The sequence below is a fragment of the Panthera tigris genome, chromosome A1 (assembly GCF_018350195.1).
Source record: "Panthera tigris isolate Pti1 chromosome A1, P.tigris_Pti1_mat1.1, whole genome shotgun sequence".
In the NCBI taxonomy this organism is placed as follows: Eukaryota; Metazoa; Chordata; class Mammalia; order Carnivora; family Felidae; genus Panthera; species Panthera tigris.
The window spans coordinates 8,055,668-8,077,887 of NC_056660.1; the positions used below are offsets into that span (position 1 = coordinate 8,055,668).

Below are 22,220 nucleotides of genomic sequence, written 5' to 3' on the forward strand. Positions count from 1 at the left end.
AGGCTTCAGAGAGGAAGTGAGGCTTGACCTTGAGACCATGCAACAGAGTCTTCCACAAAAAGGGGAGGACAGGAGTAAAAGTACAGGGGCATGAAACGTGTGACATTTTCCGAGAATTCCAAGTAATTTAATATGACCAGAGTAAAGGATTTAAGAACGAGGTTGGCAGTCAGATCACAGAAGGCCTGTTTGCCATTCTGAAGAGTCTGGAATTAATCCTGGAGGGCAGACAACAGGGAGCTATTGAAGGGCTTTAAGGAGGGAAGTAACAGGTTTGAATTTGAGGGGACAAAACATCTTTAGCAGCACCATGGAAGATGGTTTGGAACAAGGCAGGAGCTCTTCTTATGACCCAGGCATCAGGCAATTAATTCTGTTAACCATAATACCCTATTTGTCAGGCAATTTCACTGAGGTATCTGAGAAATAATGCTTTCCTTCCTCACTGATGTAAACACCTCTAACTACAACGACTAAAAAAAAAAAAGAGGTCTTTTTTTTTTCCTTCTAGACTCTATTGTGTAAACTTAGTTGCACACTCTGATTTAATAAATAGAGTGAGGCTGAATAGCCTTTGGCATCAATCCCAGATACTAAAACAGTGAGAAAACAACAAAACATGGAACGTAATATCTATCCATAAATCCAATTGTATGGTTAGGGTTATGGAGCACTTTAAGAGTTATGATTTCCCTGGCAAAGTATCAAAAAAACATACCTTTGAAAATTATTCAGAACAGCCATTTGGCATCCAACCATGCTGACAGAATGAAAAATACTGAGTAAATAGCCTACGTGTAGTTCACCATTCTTTAAGTAAAGAAAGGATGTTTTCTAAAGCTTCAGAATGACATCTTTTGTAAAATAAAAACATGGTCATGACAAAAGCCAAGAGAAAACTTCCCAACTCACTTAGAAGACGGGGTCAATCTATTTTTGTAAAAAAGATAAATAGATATATTCTGTCATATAAAAGAATATCTGCAAGCCAGTATGTTCCTGGTGGTCATTTCTGCTCTCCATTCCCTTCTTTTTGTCCTTTGGCGTTTTCTAATTTTCTACAATGACTGTGCATTCCTTCCATAATTAAAAACGGAAAACCTCAGACAGACCAATCATACGATCAGAATGACTTAGGCTGCTGTCTCAGCTTTTAAATTCGAAATCAGCTTTCTGATTCTGAAAAAGATGAGTGTAAGCTGTTTTTGAGGTAGTCTTCTACTATGTTTTGAATGAATATAGGCAAATTTTCTCTCCTCCAGTTTTGAATGGGCTTCAAGGAGCAAAATTTTGATTTTCAAAAATACAAACACTTCCCCTCAAGTATTCATGCCAGTGGAGAAGAATACGGACCCTAGTATCCAAAACTATCATCCGAATTGAAAATACCATTGTACATGTATATTCTATGAGGGTCTATATGCAGCTGTATAATGCTTTTGGCAGATATGCCTTCCGAATTAAATTTTTCTTTAGCTGATATTAACACGACTCTGTGCTTCTACGTGTGGGCTGGCAAATGAAGGGTAACAGAAACAAGTCTAGAGTTTAAACTTCGTTGCATATAACCTACAAACTGTACGCTCCACAGACAAATAAAGACTCTCTATGATAAAAATATCCACCACTTTTTCAAAAGCACAGACCCGAAGTAGGGCGATGAGAGCATGAAAAATGAAATGCTAACCTCTGCTGTCTGATGCAACGCAGATGGAAAATAGCAAAAAGAGACACCTGGATTCCAGAGTCCACTCTAGTCCTTATTCTCAAAACCCAGCCTTTCATATTCAGAGGACACTCTTCCAAGAGCATCTCCATCTGAAATCATAGCCAGCAAGTATTTCAGAAGAAATATGAAACTTTCATCTCTTAGGGTTAAAGAAAATGGTCAAATACAGTTGGTGTAACGTATTTCTCCGTCCCGTAACACTTACGACGGGACTTGCAAAGAGAGATGTGTCGGTGTCATTTGTCTGAAATTAAGCACACTGAATCTTCCCCACCACTACAAGAATTTGGATCATTTAAAGGAAGAGTTGGGTGTACTATTTATGATTTATATAGATTCTTTTCAGGTCCTCTGAAGCATCGTAACTTTCTTATCATTGAGATTTGGACCACCCCTTCACAAAAACTCCCTCCCCAACCTCATAGGGGAGCGCCATTTCTGAAACTGACGCAGCCGGAGTACATGTTTTACAAAATTTTTACACTATTTTTCCCTCCTGTGTCTCTCAAACAATGGAGCTCTTGTGCTTCTCCTACTCTAAACTCTGAGGGAAAAGTCACTTGTCACCAACCCTCATCGCCAATCCCCCCATTCTGCTTTCAGAGCTCAAAAGAATCCATGTGGCTAAGAACTGTCAGAGACTGGGAGGACAAAAGACCAACCAGGACTGGCCAGAATTTGTAGCTGGAAGGGGGAGGGGGAAAGGTGGGCATATCACACACACACACACACATCCGTGGCTCTTAAGGTCAGCGGATGTCAGAACTGTTGACTTTTTGGTGAGGTGCCAGATTTTGTTGAATCTAGCCCTGGGGGAAAGGGGATCATTGGAGCCAGGCAAGGATTACGGGCCTTGGCTTACAGTGCTGAGCTTTAAGGTTGGGTTTCAGGCCCAAGAAGATGCTTCTGGAAACTTCTCCAAATAAGTTATCTTGGACCACACTTGTCTACCCCCACCTATTTCCCAACCATGTTAGTCTAGTCTTGCCTACTAGGCGCAACGATCCATTCATCTGTTCTTTCCTACACTTTTCATTCAATAAGCATTTACTGGTGCTGTGTGCCAGACACAGATACAATAATGTGTAAGGCACAGCCCCTGACTGCAGAAGCCTGTCAGAGAGAAGGAACAGAGAGATCTGAAAATAGATGAACACAATTAATAGATTAACAGCTAAAGGTTATGGCCAAGGGTGTATAGGTTGTATCAGGTCATAAGGGAAAGGACCTTGACTTCTCTACCCCATGTATTCCTCTGGTACCATCACCTGTTTGGCCCCTGAACCTGCTACTCACTGGTCTTTCCTTCATAAACCCCTGCCACCATGTCCCTTGGAACATACAATTAGACTTCCCCAGTTTATTGTGACTACATTTCCCAGTATTGTTTACTTGGCCACAAGTTCTCTTCCCACATCTTGGCCCCAACTAAAACCTAGCTTTCTCATAAATGATGCCACTTTCCTCAAGTCTATCCCGTGGAGTCTCATCTTTCTCCCACTTTCCCTAACTCACAGGGTAAGAAAAATGTCAGCACGGCCTCCTGCTCCCCACTTTACTGCTTGATCATTGACTTTATCACTCAACTGACTACCTCTTCTTTGAAATGCATGTGCTTGCTTTATACCATCCTTTCTTTTGAAGGGATGAGGACTCAGCCAAAGCCAAGGGCACATTTCAACTTCGCGTGCTTTTACACCAACCCGAGCCGTATCCGTTCACCTGTGCTCACCCATGTTCAGCAGGCTGCACTCTAGATGGGTTTCTTCTGCTATGTCCAACAGTGCGCACTAAACAAATATTTTTGCCAGAGAGCCTGAAGAGTAAAGTCAGGGAAGACAACAAAATGTGAAACAGAGTACTTGTTCTCTCACAATGTACGCAATGAGCCTGTTTCTTACGGAAAACGGGGATAATAGTAGTACCTACCTCACAGAGTAATTGAGGATTAACTGAAACAATGTATGTAAAGAACTGAGAACAGGGCCAGCTACTCAGCAGACGTTAACAATTACTAATAGTCTGTCCTCCAAACGATATTACATAAAGTCTAAGTAAACATTAAACCATTCTAATGTCCAGTCTAATTGAATTCTTCAAGCTACTTGAGCATACTGAACACTGACTTGTATTAGTTAATGCTGTAACAAACCTTCTAAAAGGATATAAATATAGGTGTGTGAACGGCTCAAGGTAAGGCGATTTTTCTCCTTGCTGCCCTCCTGATATTATCCTATCAGTCACCGGAGACTTATTTTTGACACTTCATCATCTTTTTAAAGCGATTTTAAAGCTACTTTTAAACCTGAACTACTTTTCAATCTCTCATCCCTTCCTTCCCCTGTGGACTCTACTGCAACACTCCAAATGGTACCCTGGTTCCTAGTTTCTCCTAATTCCAGTACAGTCCTCAGGCTGCCACCAGAATAATTCTTTTTAATGTCAAGTGTCTTGTGAAAAGACCTCCATTATTGCCTATTCCCTGCAAGACAAAGCCTAAAACCCCAGGATACCATACAGGGCCCTTTATTTTATCCTCAACCAATCCCTCCAATTTCATTTCATGTTGTTCCACCTGCTCCCCCTGAACTCCCAACTGCATGGGAATATTCTTCATTGTTCTTATTACAACATGCCCTTTTGCAAATCTCTGCCTTTCCACATTTCCTCTTCCTCAAAAGCCGGTTTTCCCTGTTCCCAGCCACTCTCTGATCCAGCTCCTTTCTCTACAACGCATTTACATTTATTCACCATACTTATACCCCCCAGTAAAATAAAAGTATCTCAAGTATAGGGAAATGGCTCTTCTCTTTGGCTCCAGAATCAAATGCTCAACAAAAATGTAATGACTGAACTGTGAGCAATCAACAACATTAAAACAATTTCTTTTTAAGAGCTGCAGTTTTAAAATTTCTCCTTAGGTGGAACTGAGTGAAAGGAAAAAATGCAAATGAAACATTCAAACTCAAATCTCAAGGCAAACATGGAAGAGACAGAAGAAGACACATAAAGGCAGCAGTGCAGAATATTCAAAACCTGGAACTTCAAGGTTGTAGGACCATGGCAAGTGGGTATACATAACGTATATGACTTTATCACCTCCCTTAGAGGTGACAGAAGTCCTCCAATGGCTTAAAAAATTTTTTTTTAATGTTTTTATTTATTTTTGAGACAGAGAGAGACAGAGCATGAGCAGGGGAGGGGCAGAGAGAGGGAGACACAGAATTGGAAGCAGGCTCCAGGCTCTGAGCTGTCAGCACAGAGCCCCACGCGGGGCTTGAACTCACGGACTGTGAGATCCCTCCGACGCTTAACCGTCTGAGCCACCCAGGCGCCCAGAAATCCTCCAATGGTTTTTAAAGATAAAGCCTCACCCTTAATTGGCACAGAGGCCTCCAAAATAAACTTGCCTCCATCTATTTACAGCCTCATCTCCCACTACTCTCTCCATACTCTCTGAACTTTAGCCACACAGACCTCCTTTCCCAGCTCAGTTTTTGCGCAAGCAAATTTGCCACTAATGTTCTTTCCCATACTCTCCTACCTTTATCAGCCCAAGGATTCTTTAAGTTATCCCCATTATATGGTAACAGAGTAGGAGTCCATTTTATCGCGTTATATTTGGAAGGCAACACAGTATAATGCTTTGAAAACGGATGATTGGGTCCTTGGACATATTTGAACTCTTTTGTCTTGCTTTCCTTGACTATAAAGTTGAGATAACAATAGAGCCTACTTCATAAGATTATTGAAGAGATTAAAGGGGATAATTCACGTAAAGGGCTTAGAATTCTATCGCGAGAAGAGCCCCAATATATGTTGGCAATTATCATCCCTCCTTCGCTCCAGGTCACCCGCCCCACCCCCAGCAGTTCCGCTGCTCCTCTTGCCTAGGAACCACATCAGCCCGATTCATTTCTATATTCTTAGCCTCCGCACAGAGTTCTGAACATAGCAGACCTTCGTTCTATGGTTTTAAAGAATAAACTGGCAAAGCCTCGTGTTCTACTTTTGCCTTTTTCTAGCTGAAACGCTGCAAATTATTCATTGCACCTGTGCCTCGTTTGCCCTCACGAAAAATGTAGTCTCCTCTTCGACGAGGTTTTGTATTCACTAAGGGGATGCATCTACCAAAGCGCACTGCACATCTTCAAATACCGTACCAACGGTGGATGTTTATCATTAAGCGGAGGACCGCGTCTTCCCTCCCCTCCGGCACATCTCGTCCCGACCCCACCCTCCCCCCAGCCCACACCCTTACTGCGCCCTTGGCCCCGGGTCCCTCGGGACTTCAGGCGTGGGAGCCTCGGCCCCGCGCGGCTCCCTCCCGGCGCCCCGCGCCCTCCTTCCTTCCTCGCCCGGACGGACGCACTTCCGGCGGATGTGGGGGGGGCAACCCCGGAAACGGAAGTGAGCAGTGGGGCCGGCTGACGGTAACGGGGCTGAGAGGCTGTTCACTGAGCAAGTTGAAGATGGTGAGTGAGCCCCCGGGCGACCTGAGTTCCCGGCGGGTTCGGGACCCTGGCCCGGCAGGAACAGGCCGCCTCCCCCTGGCTCGTCCCGGGGTGGCGGCGGCGGCGGGAGGATGAGGCCGGCCTCGGGCGCCATGATCTGTCGAGTCACGGGGTTGGGGGTTTCGTGGCTGTCGTCCGGGCTGGGCTCGGCGCGGGTCCCGCGAGTAGCGCTTGGGCTTCATCCCCTTCGCTTGGTTCTCTTCTCTCGGTGTGCGCCCCCTCGTCCCCAAGTCCCCAGTACCCCCCGGCTCCTTCCTCGTGGTTGGCGCCGAGCTGGCACATCCGAGAGTGCAGCCTGTGATGCGGCGCTGAGGGGCCCCAGAGGGGCGACCCTTGGGGGCCCAGAGCCCTCGAACTCCTCGCCCACCCCCGACCTCGGAACTGCTTTGCGAGCAGACCCACAGCTGAAAGTCTCCTTTTCATCTCTTACCTTTACAGACATTTCTGGGGGCTTGTAGTGTGCCAGACGTTGGAGGGGGTAAAAATCAAGGCAGTTGTTACTCCCCGTGTGTCTGTGTCTTTAGTGCATCCCCTCCCCCCTCCACTCCCTTTCCCTCCTTGTAACGTAAAAGTAGTGATGCTTGGGAAAGACTCCTGAACCGCCCTGGCCCCTGATTCTGATACTAGGCCATCTAAATCTAGAAAGCGTGTGTTGGTAATATTGCTGATTATTGTGAAGATGTTGTATAAACTCTCTGCGGTGTAACTAGTGATACTTTTCATAGATTTGGTTTTGTCTGCTGCTTTAGCAGAAACATCGGGTGCCTATCCTGATGTTGTACAGAAGGAAATTGGGGGAAACGATAATAGTAGAACCCAGAGATCAGAATTCTCCTTTTCTTTGTGCATAGAAGAAACTTTCCTTCTGTTCCTTTACAATAAAGCAATGTGGGAGGAGGAGAGTGTTCCTTTCCTGGTGGGAAAGTACCAGGAGATACATTTGGTAAGGTAGAATCATACCACTCTGGTCCTGGCAAGAGTTCAGGTGCCTGGGAGGATAAGTAAATGGGGCCAGAGACATTGTATGCCTTGATCATAGTCACGTAGTAGGTTAGAGACAGGCCACACTGCATAGATTCCAGATTCGTTTCCTGATCAACCTTGACTTCTGTGTTGGGGAACCTGTTGTGTAGGTTCTTGAGTTCCAGGATGAGGATATTGGGCTTTGTTTTTCAGACTGGACATTGGTGAATCGGTGAAAGGTTTTTTTTTTTTTTTGGTGTTTTTTTTTTTTTTTTTTTTTTTTTTTTTTTTTTTTTTAACAGGTTGGTGGGGAAGATTATATGTGTTAGGAAAACCTTGAGATGCAGAATTGGAAGGTGGAAGAGTCTAGAGACAGCAGTACCCAGCAGAGTGCTGTTAAGGTTACCCAGGTGTGAGGTCTTGAAGTAGGGCGGTAGATTGAAGAAACCCTGGACAGGATAAAGTACCTGACCAAATAAAATACACGGGTGAACCCAACAGTCGACATAAAACGCTGGTTTCTCAGAGTAGTTTCTCCTAGAGTAGTGTGAGGCTGCTCACCAAGCTACCTGTAGCTGTTGTACATTTTTCTGCAGAATTACAGGGTTATTGTATGTGAGCAACACGTGATTAAAAGGTAGCTCTTGTGTGTTCCCTGTTGTAACATTTATTGCATTTTATTTGCTTGTCTAATGTATCTTCATTAGACTCAACCCTGGGGAAAGTGTACATTCAGCATCTACCAGAACACCTGACGCATAATGGGTGTTTAATAAATCACCTGCTGATTATTAAATGGTTTTTATATTTAAATATAGTTATTGAATTTTTTTGATTAAATGTTTTATAGCATAGATGTGATTAAATGTTTTATAGCATAGATGTGATAATACAGTAGTGCCCAATGTACTGTGAGTCTTCGGTTTTGTTTGCATTATGCCAATTAGATTTATTTTTCGTAGGGTGTACCCTCTTTCAGAAACCAAATACTTTCTCAATGTCCCTTTTTTTCTTAGCTTCTGTGACTTCATTCTTCTAGCCATTCTATTCATTCTTAACCCCGTTTCCTTGTGCTTTTGTATTTTTTAAGGAATAGTGGTTTCCAGGATTCTGCCCTCGACTTTTTTTCATTCTGTGCTAATCATTCCAACCTAGGGGAAGAATCTTTCCGATGAAAGTAATTCTGATCATGCCAGAACCTTCAGAGGCTCTCTCAATTTCAGAATAAAACCTGAATTTCTTCGCATGTTCGAGCCTTTTTTTCATTTTGCCAGCCTGCCTTTACCTCTGCCTCACTGAGACATGGAGTTAGCTGGTCATCTCAAACTACTTGTAGCGTATTCATTTATGTCTCTTTTTTTTTTTTTTAACGTTTATTTATTTTTGAGACAGAGAGAGACAGAGCATGAACGGGGGAGGGGCAGAGAGAGAGGGAGACACAGAATCGGAAGCAGGCTCCAGGCTCTGAGCAGTCAGCTCAGAGCCCGACGCGGGGCTCGAACTCACATACCGCGAGATCGTGACCTGAGCGGAAGTCGGACGCTTAACCGACTGAGCCACCCAGGCGCCCCTATGTCTCTTTCTTTTACCCGTGTTCTTTTGTCCGAGAATGCCTTTCAATATGACAGTATTCAGAGATCAACTCCGGGATCCTATCTACTCCCAAGTTTGATATTATTTAGTGTACCATGTATAATCACCCTACCGTAATGCTAAGTCTCATCATAATTGTCTAGACTATGGGCTCTTTGAGGGCAGAGACTTTATTTTTTTGTTTAGTGCTTAAACAGAGTTTTTTACATAAATGTTCAGTGTAAGTTTTAAAAAGTTTTTTGTATTTAATGGTGTTTTTGGTTGTGTTGTAGAATGCCAGAGGACTTGGATCTCAGCTAAAGGACAGTATTCCAGTTACTGAACTTTCAGCAAGTGGACCTTTTGAAAGTCATGATCTTCTTCGAAAAGGGTATATGGGTGGGGGGGGAGGGGCGGAATTGTGACTTTGACTTTGTTGTAATAAAATGTTTCCGTGAATTCTTTTTCACAGTATTCTTTAAATATTTTGATAGGCCATAAATATATATTTAATTTGGGACATAGCAAGTAATATACCTTAGACTGGGTGAGTGTGGGCATGGATGTTTTTTGTTTTTCTTTAATTTTTATTTAATTTACTTCTTTAATTTATATCCAAGTTAGCTAGCATATAGTGCAACAGTGATTTCAGGAGTAGATTCCTTAATGCCCCTTCCCATTTAGCCCATCCCCCCTCCCACAACCTCTCCAGTAACCCTCTGTTTGTTCTCCATATTTAAGAGTCTCTTGGGGCGCCTGGGTGGCTCAGTGGGCTAAGCGTCCGACTTCAGCTCAGGGCACGATCTTGCAGTTCATGAGTTCGAGCCCCACGTCGGGCTCTGTGCTGACAGCTCAGAGCCTGGGGCCTGTTTCAGATTCTGTGTCTCCCTCTCTCTCTGACCCTCCCCCGTTCATGCTCTATCTCTCTCTGTCTCAAAAATAAATAAATGTTAAAAAAAAAAAAATAAGAGTCTCTTATGTTTTGTCCCCCTCCCTGTTTTTATATTATTTTTGCTTCTCTTCCCTTGTGTTCATCTGTTTTGTATCTTAGAGTCCTCATATAAGTGAAGTCCTGTGATATTTATCTCTCTCTGACTGACTTTGCTTACTGTAATACCCCCTAGTTCCATCACTAGTGATCCATGGCCAGATTTCATTCTTTTTGATTGCCGAGTAATACTCCAGTGTGTGTGAGTGTGTGTGTTTGTGTACCACATCTTCTTTATCCATTCAGTGGATGTTTTCTGTAATGAAGAAATGTTTTAACGGTAGTGGGTTCCCAGGTTAGGGCCTCCTTCTAGGAGCTGTCACCCAGGAGCATGATTTGCTAGGATTCTCCTTTTTGCTACTGCTAACTTGGAAAGCCATTGTGTCCTTATCTTATTTCCTACTGGAGTAATTCTCTGGGAGACACTAGAACACAGCAGATACAGCATTAACTCTGGACTAGGCCGCCTGGGTTTTGATCCGCTCTTTACTAGATGTATGACTTTGAGCAGGTTACTTAATTGCTCTATTTCTCAGAGTCTTTATATGTGAAATAGGGCTGTTAATAGTATAAATCTTATTTTGAGGAATAAATGAGTTAGTACATGAAAAATAGAACAGTCCCTGACATTAGTAAGTTCCCAGTAAGTGTTAGCCGTTGTTATTTTTCTTCTCTACCCTCAGTGCACAGTTGTACCCTTGATTTCTTCCATGTTTCTATATGTTTAGGTCTCGATTTCTAGTACTTCTTGGCAGGTTGCCTTTCTGCTTAATCCAATAAGAGTAGCATCTGAATTTTGAATTCTATATGTAACTTTAAGATATTTAGGTCTTGCTATAACAGAATGTTGTTCTAATACTGGTGTCTGGGGACAGATAGGATGCCTTGTTATTATTGTCTTTCCATTTTATAGTGAAAGATGCAGTTTATAGTCTTTGGAATTAGAGAATATAATTTGATTTATGGCATAGTGTAATCAAATTCACAAGCCAGTCAGTAACCAAGTTCTGATGATTTGTTATTTATTTATTTTCACATAAATGCTCCTTTTTCTTCCTGGTTAGACTATAAGATTGCTGTGGACAGAACCATTTTCAAATTCCACTTGTAGGATACTTCTGTACAAAGACAGTATTCAATAAATGGTTGTTGCAGGATTTCTGTGGCTTCTTTCAGCTTTCAAATCCTGTTTTGGCAATAAGAATAGTTATCTTTATATATCTAGAGTGATAAAGACCAGTGGTCTGGTTCTAGCAGCGTGTGACCTTACATACTAGGTGTTCAGTAAATGTGAAACACATTGTTCAACATGTATTATTAAAGATACGTTAAATATTGAATATGTATTGGACCTAAACAGAAGGGGTGTAGATATTTTGTATAGTAAAGGAAGCACGTCATCAAATAATAGTAGTTTTAAACATACTTTATTAAATTTCTTCTAGATAATAGGGCATCGTTCAAACACTGTTTTTTGAAGGGCTCTCCCTAGTTAATTGACTACTAGTATCTATAATTGGTACATTTTAAAATAGTTACATAGTAGATTTGACTTTTTTCCTCTTAATGTTATATAACTCATTATAATTCATTATGTTACAATTCATAGTTATATGAATTTTAACACATGTATCAGTTTCTGTAACCACTGTCACAGTCAGGACGCAGAGTGTCATCGTCCCCCAAAAGTCCCTTGTGGCATTCTGTTATAGATAAACGTATTGATAGATGTGATTTTGAGCTTTAGGGATTGAGTGATTTATCATCTACCTTTTAAATGTTTATTTTCAGCCTGCCTTGTGTGAAAAATGAACTTTTGCCTAGTCATCCTCTTGAATTATCAGAAAAAAATGTAAGTATGTTACTTGTATTTTTACTTTTCTTCTCTAGTAGAAGAATAGTTTTAGTAATACTTATGTGGTTTCATTTATTAGGACATTTTTGATTTTGAGCATTTGACCATGAAGAATATGAGGACTTATTTTCAGTATCCTTGTAGAGTAGGCTTCAAATTATCATTATACTGCTTCACTAAAGCTCTACACATTCCTTCTTTTGTCTTTTTTATGGATGTTTCTTTTTTTTTCTTTTTTAAATTTTAACTAGGCTCCACGCCCAGCCTGGGGCTTGAACTCATGACCCTGAGATTAAGAGTCGCATGCTCTACCAGCTGAGCCAGGTGCCCCTTTATGGACATTTCTGACAGCCAATCCACCATTCCTCTCATAATATTTCCTCATTTGATGATCCTGTTTTCTTTCATATTTTTCCTCTGCCATTTTTGCTATCGATCTCCAAATCCTCATCTCTAGCCTTGACCTCTTTCTCAAGCCCTGCACCTCCAAGGTACTGAGGGACATATCCTCTTATGTGGTATAGTAGGTACATAGATGAATATGACATAATCCCCATCCTGGAGGGGCTGAGAATTTAACGGGAGGACAGGCAGTGGATAGGGGCTATATAAAATGCTATAGAGGACGAAGACGGAGCGACCACTTGTGCATATGGCTAGTGGAAGGCTTCAGAGAGCAGACATTTGAATAGTTTTAGATCAGTCACTCCCAAAGCAGGTATAGCCTGGATGGATGTTGTAAGGCAGCTTACAGGGTTTCTAAACACACGTTCAGAGCAAGAATAAAGAGGTGTCTTATTACTTCAGGAAGATGGTGCAATGTTATTATTAATAAGATGGGGCTCACTCAGATCAAGGGAGGAGACAGTCTCACTTTCCCAAGTATTATTTGGAATATTGGTTCACTTCTGGGCAATACATGTTAAGAGAAACTTGGACAAATCTGAGTGAGACTGGCCCAGATGAAGAGTTAAAAAATCATACAGTTGTTTTGAGACTCAGCTTCTATCTGCCACCTCTGTGTAGTCTCCTTAATCACTTAGCCAGGTAGTGGGAGTCTCTTGAAATTCTCTGGCACTTTCTGTTATAAATCCTTCAGCACAGGTTGTGTAATTGAACTATCTAGGTTTGAATTCTTGGTACCATACTTAGCAGCTAAGTGAACTTGGGCAAGTTTCTTAATTTCTCTTTAAGTCTTAGTTTCTTCATCTGTATAATGGAGTTAGTAATAGCCCATGACTTGGCACGTGCTGACTTAAAGTAGCTCTCCATGATTGGGAGCTATAGTAACGATAGGGAAGATGGCCATCGTTATTCATACCAGTGGTTCTCAACTAGGAATGATTTTGCCTCCTCCAGGGGACGTTTGAAAAGGTCTAATTGTCACAAGTGGTTGGGGAAGAAGGATCTTCGGTAGTGGCGTCAGTTGGACGGAGGCCAGGGATGCTGCTAAACCTCTTACAGTGTACAGGACTGTCCCCGTGCACCACGACAGATAATTATGTAGCCCAAGATGTCAGTAGCTCCAGGGGTTGAGAAGTCCTGATCTGTATGTGATGTTTTCCCAGTTCGATCGTACAACCTTCTCCGTGGTAGACTGGTTGTCATACTTTGCCACGGAGCCTAATTCTAATTTTGCATGTGTTGTTAGTGGTTAAGTATATGTTGACTGATAATTGCAGTTTGACAGCATATCATAAGGTGGATACATTCGTCAAAGTTTATAAAATTGAATCTTTTACATAAAACTGTATTTACTTAATTCAGTATTTAAAGGAAACCCTTCAGTGAGAACTTCAGATTATATACCCATAATGAAATGTTGCATATTTTCTCTAAGGACCGTCTGTTAAAATTTTGCACTCCAGCTACAGTAGTTAAAAAACCATATTGCTTAATATCCTTTAGACTTCATGTATATGGCCCCAGGTTGTGTCTCAGTGGGCACTAATTCCTTAGCCTGCCCCTGCCATGACTTAAAATCTTATCAAGAGAATGTAGTATAATAAAAAATGATCACACAGGTCACTTTACCTTACTATAGTTAACTTACACAGACCTTTGTAGCAGTCTGTCTGCAAATCATATCCGCTACCCCTAAGAGCCATTTTAGGAAACTGTATGATTAGAATCCATGAATGGAGTTGATTCATTTTGCCTGGAGTACATTAAATTGTAAAAGTTTTTTACAAGTAATATCAATGTTTAGTAAAAATATGATTCCAGAAAAAAAAAAAAATTCCTTATTAGCACCCAGTGCAAACTGGACAGACTTTAGAGTTTTGGATCCCTACCCCCCAGGAATCTACTACTCCAAAGAGTGGAGTTTAAACATTATAGCCTAATTAACAGGGTGGTATAATGGGTGTGATTATTTCTTTTGTGAAATCCTTTGAATTGTATATTTTCATACTGAGAAATTCACCATTTTTGTCACTTGTATGTAACTATTTCTGGATCTCAGGTTATTTATACCTTTCTGTGTTTTACCAGTTTTGCGGTAATTCTAATCAAAAGCACTGAAATGTTTTGTAAATGTATTTTTGCAATGTGAAAAACATTCTTTATCTAAAGTTTTGTAAATCCAAGTTTTAGGGGTAATTTTATGTTAGTGAAGTACCCTATACCTGCATGCTGGATAAAACAGACGTACGTACTCTAAACTTTATTTTATTGACAAAAGTGTTTTGTTTTTATTTCAGTTATGGATAGTAAAATGCTTTGTCTAAGTGTTGTGTTATACATGTATCAATGAAGTTTTGAAAGCAGAGTGTTGAGTGTAACCTTTCAACTTCCATTGTTGTCCTGTGTAGTTCCAGCTCAACCAAGATAAAATGAATTTTTCCACACTGAGAAACATCCAGGGTCTGTTTGCTCCACTCAAATTACAAATGGAATTCAAGGCAGTGCAGCAGGTGAGTTTGTGCATGTCAGCTATGATACATTCCATCTGGGTGTTGCTATGGACCGGAAGGACTCTTCCCTAGTCATAGCCCTATAAACCTTACCTTCTCTTCTCTACAGCCTATTCTACTTTGTCCCCTTTTAGGATAGGACCCCGAGTCCTACTTTATACAGAAAAAAAAGAAGACATTAAGCAGAAGACTTCAAATTTAAGAGCTCAGTGCCAAAACTTACCTGCATCTGCTTTCATGTTTTTCTTTTTGGAGGGTTACATTGAATTTGAAATGCCTCTAGAAATATCCACGTGTGGTGCGTGGCAGGCAGTTTGCATATAGCTGGGTACCCCTGTTGCTAAAGAATAAGATCTTCAGAAATGTCCTTCCAGGTGTAAGAACTGTCCTCGACCTGTGTTCTAGGTTCTGCCCTCTCACACCACGTCAGAGAATTCCCTTTTCGTGGATCCTTTCTGTAGCTGATGTCTTCATCCTCTCCGTCTACTTGCTCAGACTCCTCAGCAGTGTTTATGTGCATCCCGACCTTTTCTGTCTTTAAAAACAACCCAAATGTTGTATCAGTCCCTTTATAGCAGCTTCTCGCTCACTAAATGTGCTTTTGCCAGGTTAGTGTCTTAGACTTGCCTCTGTTTGCTGCGTATGTGCCTTTGCCTCTTGTCCACTCAACCCACCGTTTCCTGGCTTCCATCACCAGTGAAACTGCTCCTGAACAGTGTGGACGTCTGGATACCCTCCTTTTGCTTGGTCTCCCTGTGGTGTGTAATACCGATGACTCCTTCCTTCTTCCCCTGGCTTTTAGGACACCACACTTTTCCTGATACTCCTTCCTGTCTGAAATCGCCTTCTCAGGTATTTCTGTGTAGGTTCCTTTTGCTTTTTTCTTCTGCATCTTGCAATACCGGGTTTGTTAGTTCCCGTCTCCAGTCCTCTTCTCATCCTGTTATTTCCTACCTACTCCTGTGACTTTAGGTATCATGTATATGTTGATGACTCCCAAGTTTTAATTCTCATGAGCTGTAAACCTGTAGGCTTCTCCAGTTGTAAGTCCCACGGGCACTTCACATTTCACATGTGTGAGTACAGAAGAACTCCTTATGCCGCACATACTCTGTGTCACGTGTGACTAGGTTGCCACCTAAGGCAGAGATTGCAGCATTAACCTTGGTTATCTCAAGCGGCACCTGTCCCCACCCGCCACCCTGCCTCCCCCCGTCCAGTCAATTACATGTTGACACCATCGCTTCTGCATTGCTTTTGATCCCCTACTGTGCTTCGTCTGGATCAGTGCGACGACACCCACCCCTGCTGCCCTCCAGTCCATTGTACATGCTGTAGCCACGTAATTTTTGTAAAATACAGAGTTGATTGTGGCACTCCCCTCACTTTGCCCTCAGAATCATACTCTGACTCTGTAACGTGGCTGTGCTCCTGAACTGGCCTCTCCTTGTTCTTCAGTGTACTTCGTAGCCTCCTGAAACTACTTTCAGCGTCCTAGTTTTTTTTCTGGCCTTTTGGCTTTTGCACGTGTTCTTCCTACTACTGTGTCTTTTTCAATAAATTCTGTTAATGCCAGCAACTGTGTTGGCTGAGTCGTCCTGGAAGCTGTTTTAGAACTTTTTTCCAAGGATCAAGCTCCGAAAGAGCATGTGTGGCTCTAACAGTAACCTGGATGTGAATCTTGGCTCCACTGCCTACCAGTCTTAAGAACTTAAACAAGTTAGAGACCTTTCTGAGCCCCAGATCTTGTGTTTGTTTTTAATGTGAAATGGAGTTAACAGGAACAACACTGTCAGGTTATTAGGGTAACTCTGAAGATTAAATACAACATATGTTTGGCACAGAATTGTTCGTTTCCCTTTTATTTTCCTGCTACTCAGATTCCAGTTACATATTGCTCATATTTTGGGCCTAAACTTTTAATTCCATTTAATCCAAAAATCGTCGTCCAGAGTTCTGTCCCCCGCCCCGCCTTTTTCCCTTATCCTTGTGCTGTTGTGGTTCTTGCTTATTGGGATATGTAACAACTGCCTGCTCCTTCCTGCTTTTGGTGCTTTCTCAGGACTGTGTCTGATCAAACTGTACCTACCAGGCCCCTTACTCTCTGATTTAACTTAAAGCTCCATTTTTGTCTCTTCCTCTGTCTTCCCTACTTTCCTTTAAAAAACAAAAACAAACAAACAAAAAATACATACATACATACATTTGTCAACCTAGAGATTTTTTCATCCTAAATTCTATAAGCCATTAGTAATTAAAAATAGTGTTAGTCGGTTATATTTTCTTGGGGGAGATAATCTTAACGCCCTGAGATTTCAAAGTCATGATTACTTTAAAATACTGGTATCGTATGGTCACGGACCATCACTCTTGGTATTCTTGTGTTAATATCCAAACTAATCTTACGACTAACAGAGAACACAAAACTTGAAAATTTGGTTTGCTTATATAAAAGTTCATCGAATACCAAGTATGTGCCAACGACTATACTATATACATATTTTACACCACACCGTTCCGCCAGTTTGAGAGGAAGGTGATAGAATCCTGTTTCCCAGATGAGGAAACCGAGAGTGAGACAGAGCAGGTACTTCTACGAAGCCAAAGTAATGGTGAGTCCTAAAACAGTCTGGATCCAGATACCACTGGCTCTACAACCCGTGCTTTCCCTGCTACGCTTACAAACCAGGGTGCAGATCCTATGCTTGATACTTTACTTGAAGGGGCGCCTGGGTGGCTCAGTCGGTTAAGCATTCGACTCTTGATTTCAGCTCAGGTCACGATTGCACGGTTTGTGAGTTCAAGCCCTGTGTCAGGCTCTGTGCTGACAGCACGGAGCCTGCTTGGGATTCTCTGTCTCTCGCTCTCTCTCTGCCCTTCTCCTGCTCTCTCTCTGTCTCAAAATAAATAAACCTTAAAAAAAAAAAGTTAAAAAAAATACGGTACTTGAAAAAAGTAGATACTGCTAGTTCAGAATGGTATTGTGGTTTGTTTTGTTTTGTTTTAAAGTTCATTCATTTATTTTGAGAGCGAGAGTGGGAGAGGGAGGGAGGGAGAATCCAAGCAGGCTCTGCACTGCCAGCACGGAGCCCAATGTGGGGCTCGAACTCATGAACCATAAGATTATGATCTGAGCCAAAATCAAGAGCGGGGGGCTTAGCCTACTCAGCCACCCCAGTGCCTGATGTTACTGTGTTTTTCAAAGACCTCACAAGTGACTTTGACCTTCCTTTCTGGTTACCAGTACTGTTTTAAAGGGCCATAACTTACATTTTTACTATGAGCAATATGAAACAACATACAGAGTGAAGTCATCAGTTTGCTAAGTAGAGTAGTACCCTTACTAAGCTGGAATTTCTTCAGGAGTTTGATCATCCCACCTTTATTTGGAACTAGACTATGGCATTAGGCTCTGGGATTTTTGCACGTCGTCATGTGTATGACAGAAGCAAAGCCCCAAAATATGTGCAAACCTGATGGGATTATTAAGTGTTAATAAAAACTCTAATTTTCAGGGTCTTTACATATTTTGAGTAAAGTTTTGAGGAATTTTAAAAAATTTGGTTTGGGTGTAAAATATGAACTGCTGTTTGGTTTTTTTTCCCCCACTGGTTAAACTGTTTATTTAGTTTTGTGAATTTTACAAATAAAGAATGAAGAGCAAGAAGTTAGATTATTTATTGTCCCCCCCCCCCCCCCCCCCTTTGGTTTTCTCTAATCTTGCCCTTTCATATTTTTCCTGAAGGTTCAGCGTCTTCCATTTCTTCCAAGCTCAAACCTTTCACTGGATATTTTGAGGGGTAATGATGAGACTATTGGATTTGAAGATATTCTTAATGGTAAGTGTCATTCAGCACCTTTTTATGGAGCCCTAATAATGTACAAGGCAATGGTAGCAAACAAAACCCACAGCGTCCTGTCCTCATCCATATGGCCCTTACAGCTCATTGGATTCACTTGTGTTTATTCATTGCAATGAGACAAAATTTAATGGTAATAACTGTTCTTTAACTGGTTTTTAAAGGTGAAAGTTCTTTGTGGAGTTTCAAGGTTATAGTTACTGTCAATCAACTAATGATAGTCTTTCATTTCATGTCCTGCAGACATAGACTAATGTGTGAGTCTAACATAGTATTGTTAGGGTAGCTTGAACAATGATTGTTGTTTCAGTATTTAAAATATTTGTGGGACACGACTAGTTTTTAAAAGAACTAGAAAAAAATAAGAAAATTTTTCCTTAAAAATTGCCTCCCACCCCCAAAGAATTTTTGTGCTACTATAGGTGGTGAATAGGAAAGAAGAATCTGTCATTTTTAACAAAATTCCTTGGATAATTGTATCATGTATGAGATAAATGACTTTTAAGTAAGAACAATACATGCAGCATCCCCTATTTTTTTGCTTCTGAGGAAGATAAACAAATATAATTCTGTCTAGTGTTGTTTCTGCTCGTTTTGCCCCGGCGGTTCAGGAGAAACAGAAAAAACCCAACAGGATTAAATTATACTAGTTTTGCTTGGCTGCTAATGTCCGGTGAGGAAATGCTGTGGACACAACAGAAGTCTAGTGAGCCTGCCCTTCGAGAATCTTCCCTGAGGGAACTTTTTGAATGCAGGAAAACCTGGAATCCCTAAGCTTTTTACATTGAACTTACACCTCATTTTAAATTAGCGAGGTGATAGTTCATGTCTGTATGTTTCTATCTTGCATTTTAAATTAGTTATAAGAACACATTTCCTTAAAAATCACCTCCTGTAAGTTTGTGTAAAGAAAGTGAGAGATGCTTATTGAGCATTTACTCAGTTATATATTTACTATGTATCAGGCACTGAGCTAGGGTCTGAATCTACAATGGTAAAAAAACAAACTGTGCTTTCTAAGGCAGGAGGTAAACGTTCAACAGTTAAACACAGACATATAATTGCAAATTGTGATAAATTCTAGGAATAAAAAGGGATAGGGGTATAGTTTGTTGTTGAGTAGGAGAGAGGGGCACTTTTGGGAATATGACACATAACCTGATTCCTAGAAGATGTGTGAATTAGTTGATACGGTAGAGGTAGAAGCAGTGTGTTCAGGGTCTGTAACCTGAGAGAACAGCTGAAGAACTCTGATGTTGTCCTGTCTAGAAGCTAACAGGTTAGCCTGCCATGGTTTCATGAATCCGGGCAGAAGACAAGATTCCTAGAGACCGCAGTTTATTACTACGAGCAGTAGTAGTAGTAGCTGGAGTGTCAGCTTTCTGGTTGGTTCCCTGAGCCCCAGCTCCCACGGAGCAGCCAGAAGAAGGTCAGGTGATGCTGCATATGTTATGTATTTTATTACAGGTAGAGGAACCCCCAGGTAAGGGCATCTGAATCTTTTACAATAGGCAGTAAGGCTTCCTGTTCTGTGCTCCAGAGGAGACACTTTGTCTTCTTCTTAGTCTGTTCACTTTAGTAACAACTTTGGACAGAGAGCCTAGAACAAAGGCAGGAAGTGTATCCAAGGCTTACAGAAGCATGAGAGACGCATGGAGAATTGTCTCAACACACATAAGAGTGTGTTAAGAAGACCTATGTGACTGGAGGGTTTTGAGTTCAGTGTTGGAAGTGATGAAGTTTTGCTTGCTCATCAGGGAGTACTTGGCCAAGAAAATTCTGCACATTTTACGAGGAAGGGAAGGGAATATGAGGAGGGCAGTAGTAAAGTCAAAACAAGACTTTTAATGCTGAAAGGGATTTCTGTTTACTCTGGTTCCCTCACTGGACGGTGGTTAAACAGCCTGATGGAGAGGCTCAGTCCTCCCTCATGGTCTCACAGCAGGCGTTGGAGTCACAGGCCATCGCCCTGCTTATGTGGCGTGCTGTTTTCTGGTGGAAGTGACTTATTTAATAAGCATGTACTTTATTAAACTCAAAGCTTAAAACGGTTTAAAAGAAAGTTGTCATTATACAAATTAACGTATTCTTTAACAATTTAAAACATTACAGCTGAAACTCAAGTCCTCCATGATTACCCCCAAACCCATTTCTCTTTTATTCTTCATTTACTTGCTATTTATATTTAGTGTATTTCCTTCCAGACTTTTTCCTGTATGTCTTCATACAGATATATATATATAACCAGAAATATTTGGCATTGCTTAGTGTTTTGTTTTGTTTTTTTAACACAACAGGTATACTGGGTCTATCTTAACGGTATGCGTGATACCTCAGTGCATTTATTGATGGTTGCTTATCTTTTTTCACTCACTCACATGAAACAGTGCTGTAGGCAAACATCTTTGCCTATCCTTTGTACTCATGTGCAGGCATTTTTTTTTTATAAGTTTAGATTTTGAATGCCTGTTACATACATAGCAGTTTACTCTGTTATTAATAATTACAGCAGCGTCAGTTGTTGTTAAGGCTGCTTTATGGTGCGATGAGTGCAGAGAGTATATAGATGACCGAACCGATGTGACACAGTAACCTCTAGTCTCTTAGGAGATCCAGCGAGGAAACATCCAGACCTGTAATCATTATTTTAATGTGGGTGGTTATTTATTTTTACAAACTGATTTTACAGTCTAGTTCATTGGGTTTTTTATCCTGTTTGTGGAGTAGGGGACAGAAATGGAAAAAGGCTTTGTTATTTTGCAACTTACTGTTAGTATTAATTTTAAAAGCTCTTCTAGGTGTATTGTATGGTTAAAATAAGTCTTTTGTCTGACTCATCTCTAAAAATGAGTGAAGATTTTAAAAATTTTGTTGGTCTAGGATTCTGATTTATGTTTGTATGTAAGTACAAAGCAATAGAAATAAAGCGTTTTTGCAAACTAGATTAAGAGACTGCTCAATTTCTTGATTAAAGATTGTTTCTGGGAAGCCTCTGGAAAACTTCAGAGCTTTGAAAAAGAAGAACGTTTTCAGTCTGTTGTTGTTGTTTTTGTTTGTTTGTTTTACAGTCAACTGTATTGAGGTATAATTGACATACAATAGAATGCTCTCATTTTAAGTGTATATTCTGTGAATTTTAGCAAATGTGTACTGCTGTGTAAGTGTCCCCCAGTCAAGATATAAAATGTTTATCACCCCAGAAAGTTTGCTTGCTCCTTTTGCGGTCAGTCCCTCACCTTTGGCCCCAGGCAACTGCTCGTCTGTCTTCTTTCATGTTAGTTTTGCCTGTTCTAGATTTTCATGTGAGTGGAATCATTGAATTTATCTTTTTCTGAGAATCTTTAATATGTTTGTTTTTGTTTGTTTTCAGACCCGTCACAAAGTGAACTAATGGGAGAGCCACACTTGATGGTGGAATATAAACTGGGTTTACTGTAATCTCTTGTGCTGTGCATGAAAATAGAGGGGCTGCATCTTGTTTATAGTCCTCTTTTTACTATAATTTGATGTACACGACATTAAAAGTACTGACATCTGAGAATTCTTGCCTAAATAGTATCTGTGATCATTTGAAATTATTTGGGTCTTTGGTTTATTGCCATGTGACAGTTGAAAGCACTAAAGGGAGATGATTTTAAAACTCCCAATTTATATGAAAACAGTAGCCTTCTATGTCTTTAAAAAAATGTTGCTAATGAGTATTTTAAAACTGTCTACAGGTCTACAGTGCAACCTGTTGTTTGGGTATTCTATAAATTTGGTTCTGAAACCATTATCAGCATTTGAGTCTGCAACCTTCATAGTAATGTCTTTCAGAATAAACA

The 22,220-nt window shown here is 40.9% G+C and overlaps 1 protein-coding gene and 1 long non-coding RNA gene across 2 annotated transcripts; one reads left to right on the plus strand and one right to left on the minus strand.

The window, feature by feature from the left end:
* Positions 1–519: 519 nt before the first annotated feature.
* LOC122239662 lies at positions 520–4,627 on the minus strand. The gene is made up of 2 exons (XR_006218998.1): positions 3,462–4,627; positions 520–1,818 (listed from the first exon to the last, which is right to left on the minus strand). It is a non-coding gene; the product is annotated as an uncharacterized LOC122239662 (long non-coding RNA).
* A 1,413-nt stretch (positions 4,628–6,040) lies between these two features.
* LOC102954976 (proteasome maturation protein) lies at positions 6,041–21,952 on the plus strand. The gene is made up of 6 exons (XM_042990059.1): positions 6,041–6,204; positions 9,072–9,169; positions 11,558–11,618; positions 14,435–14,536; positions 18,282–18,375; positions 21,767–21,952. Exons 1-6 carry the CDS (start codon positions 6,202–6,204, stop codon positions 21,832–21,834), a joined length of 426 nt encoding a protein of 141 aa, XP_042845993.1. The 5' UTR covers positions 6,041–6,201; the 3' UTR covers positions 21,835–21,952.
* The last annotated feature ends 268 nt before the right edge of the window (positions 21,953–22,220 follow it).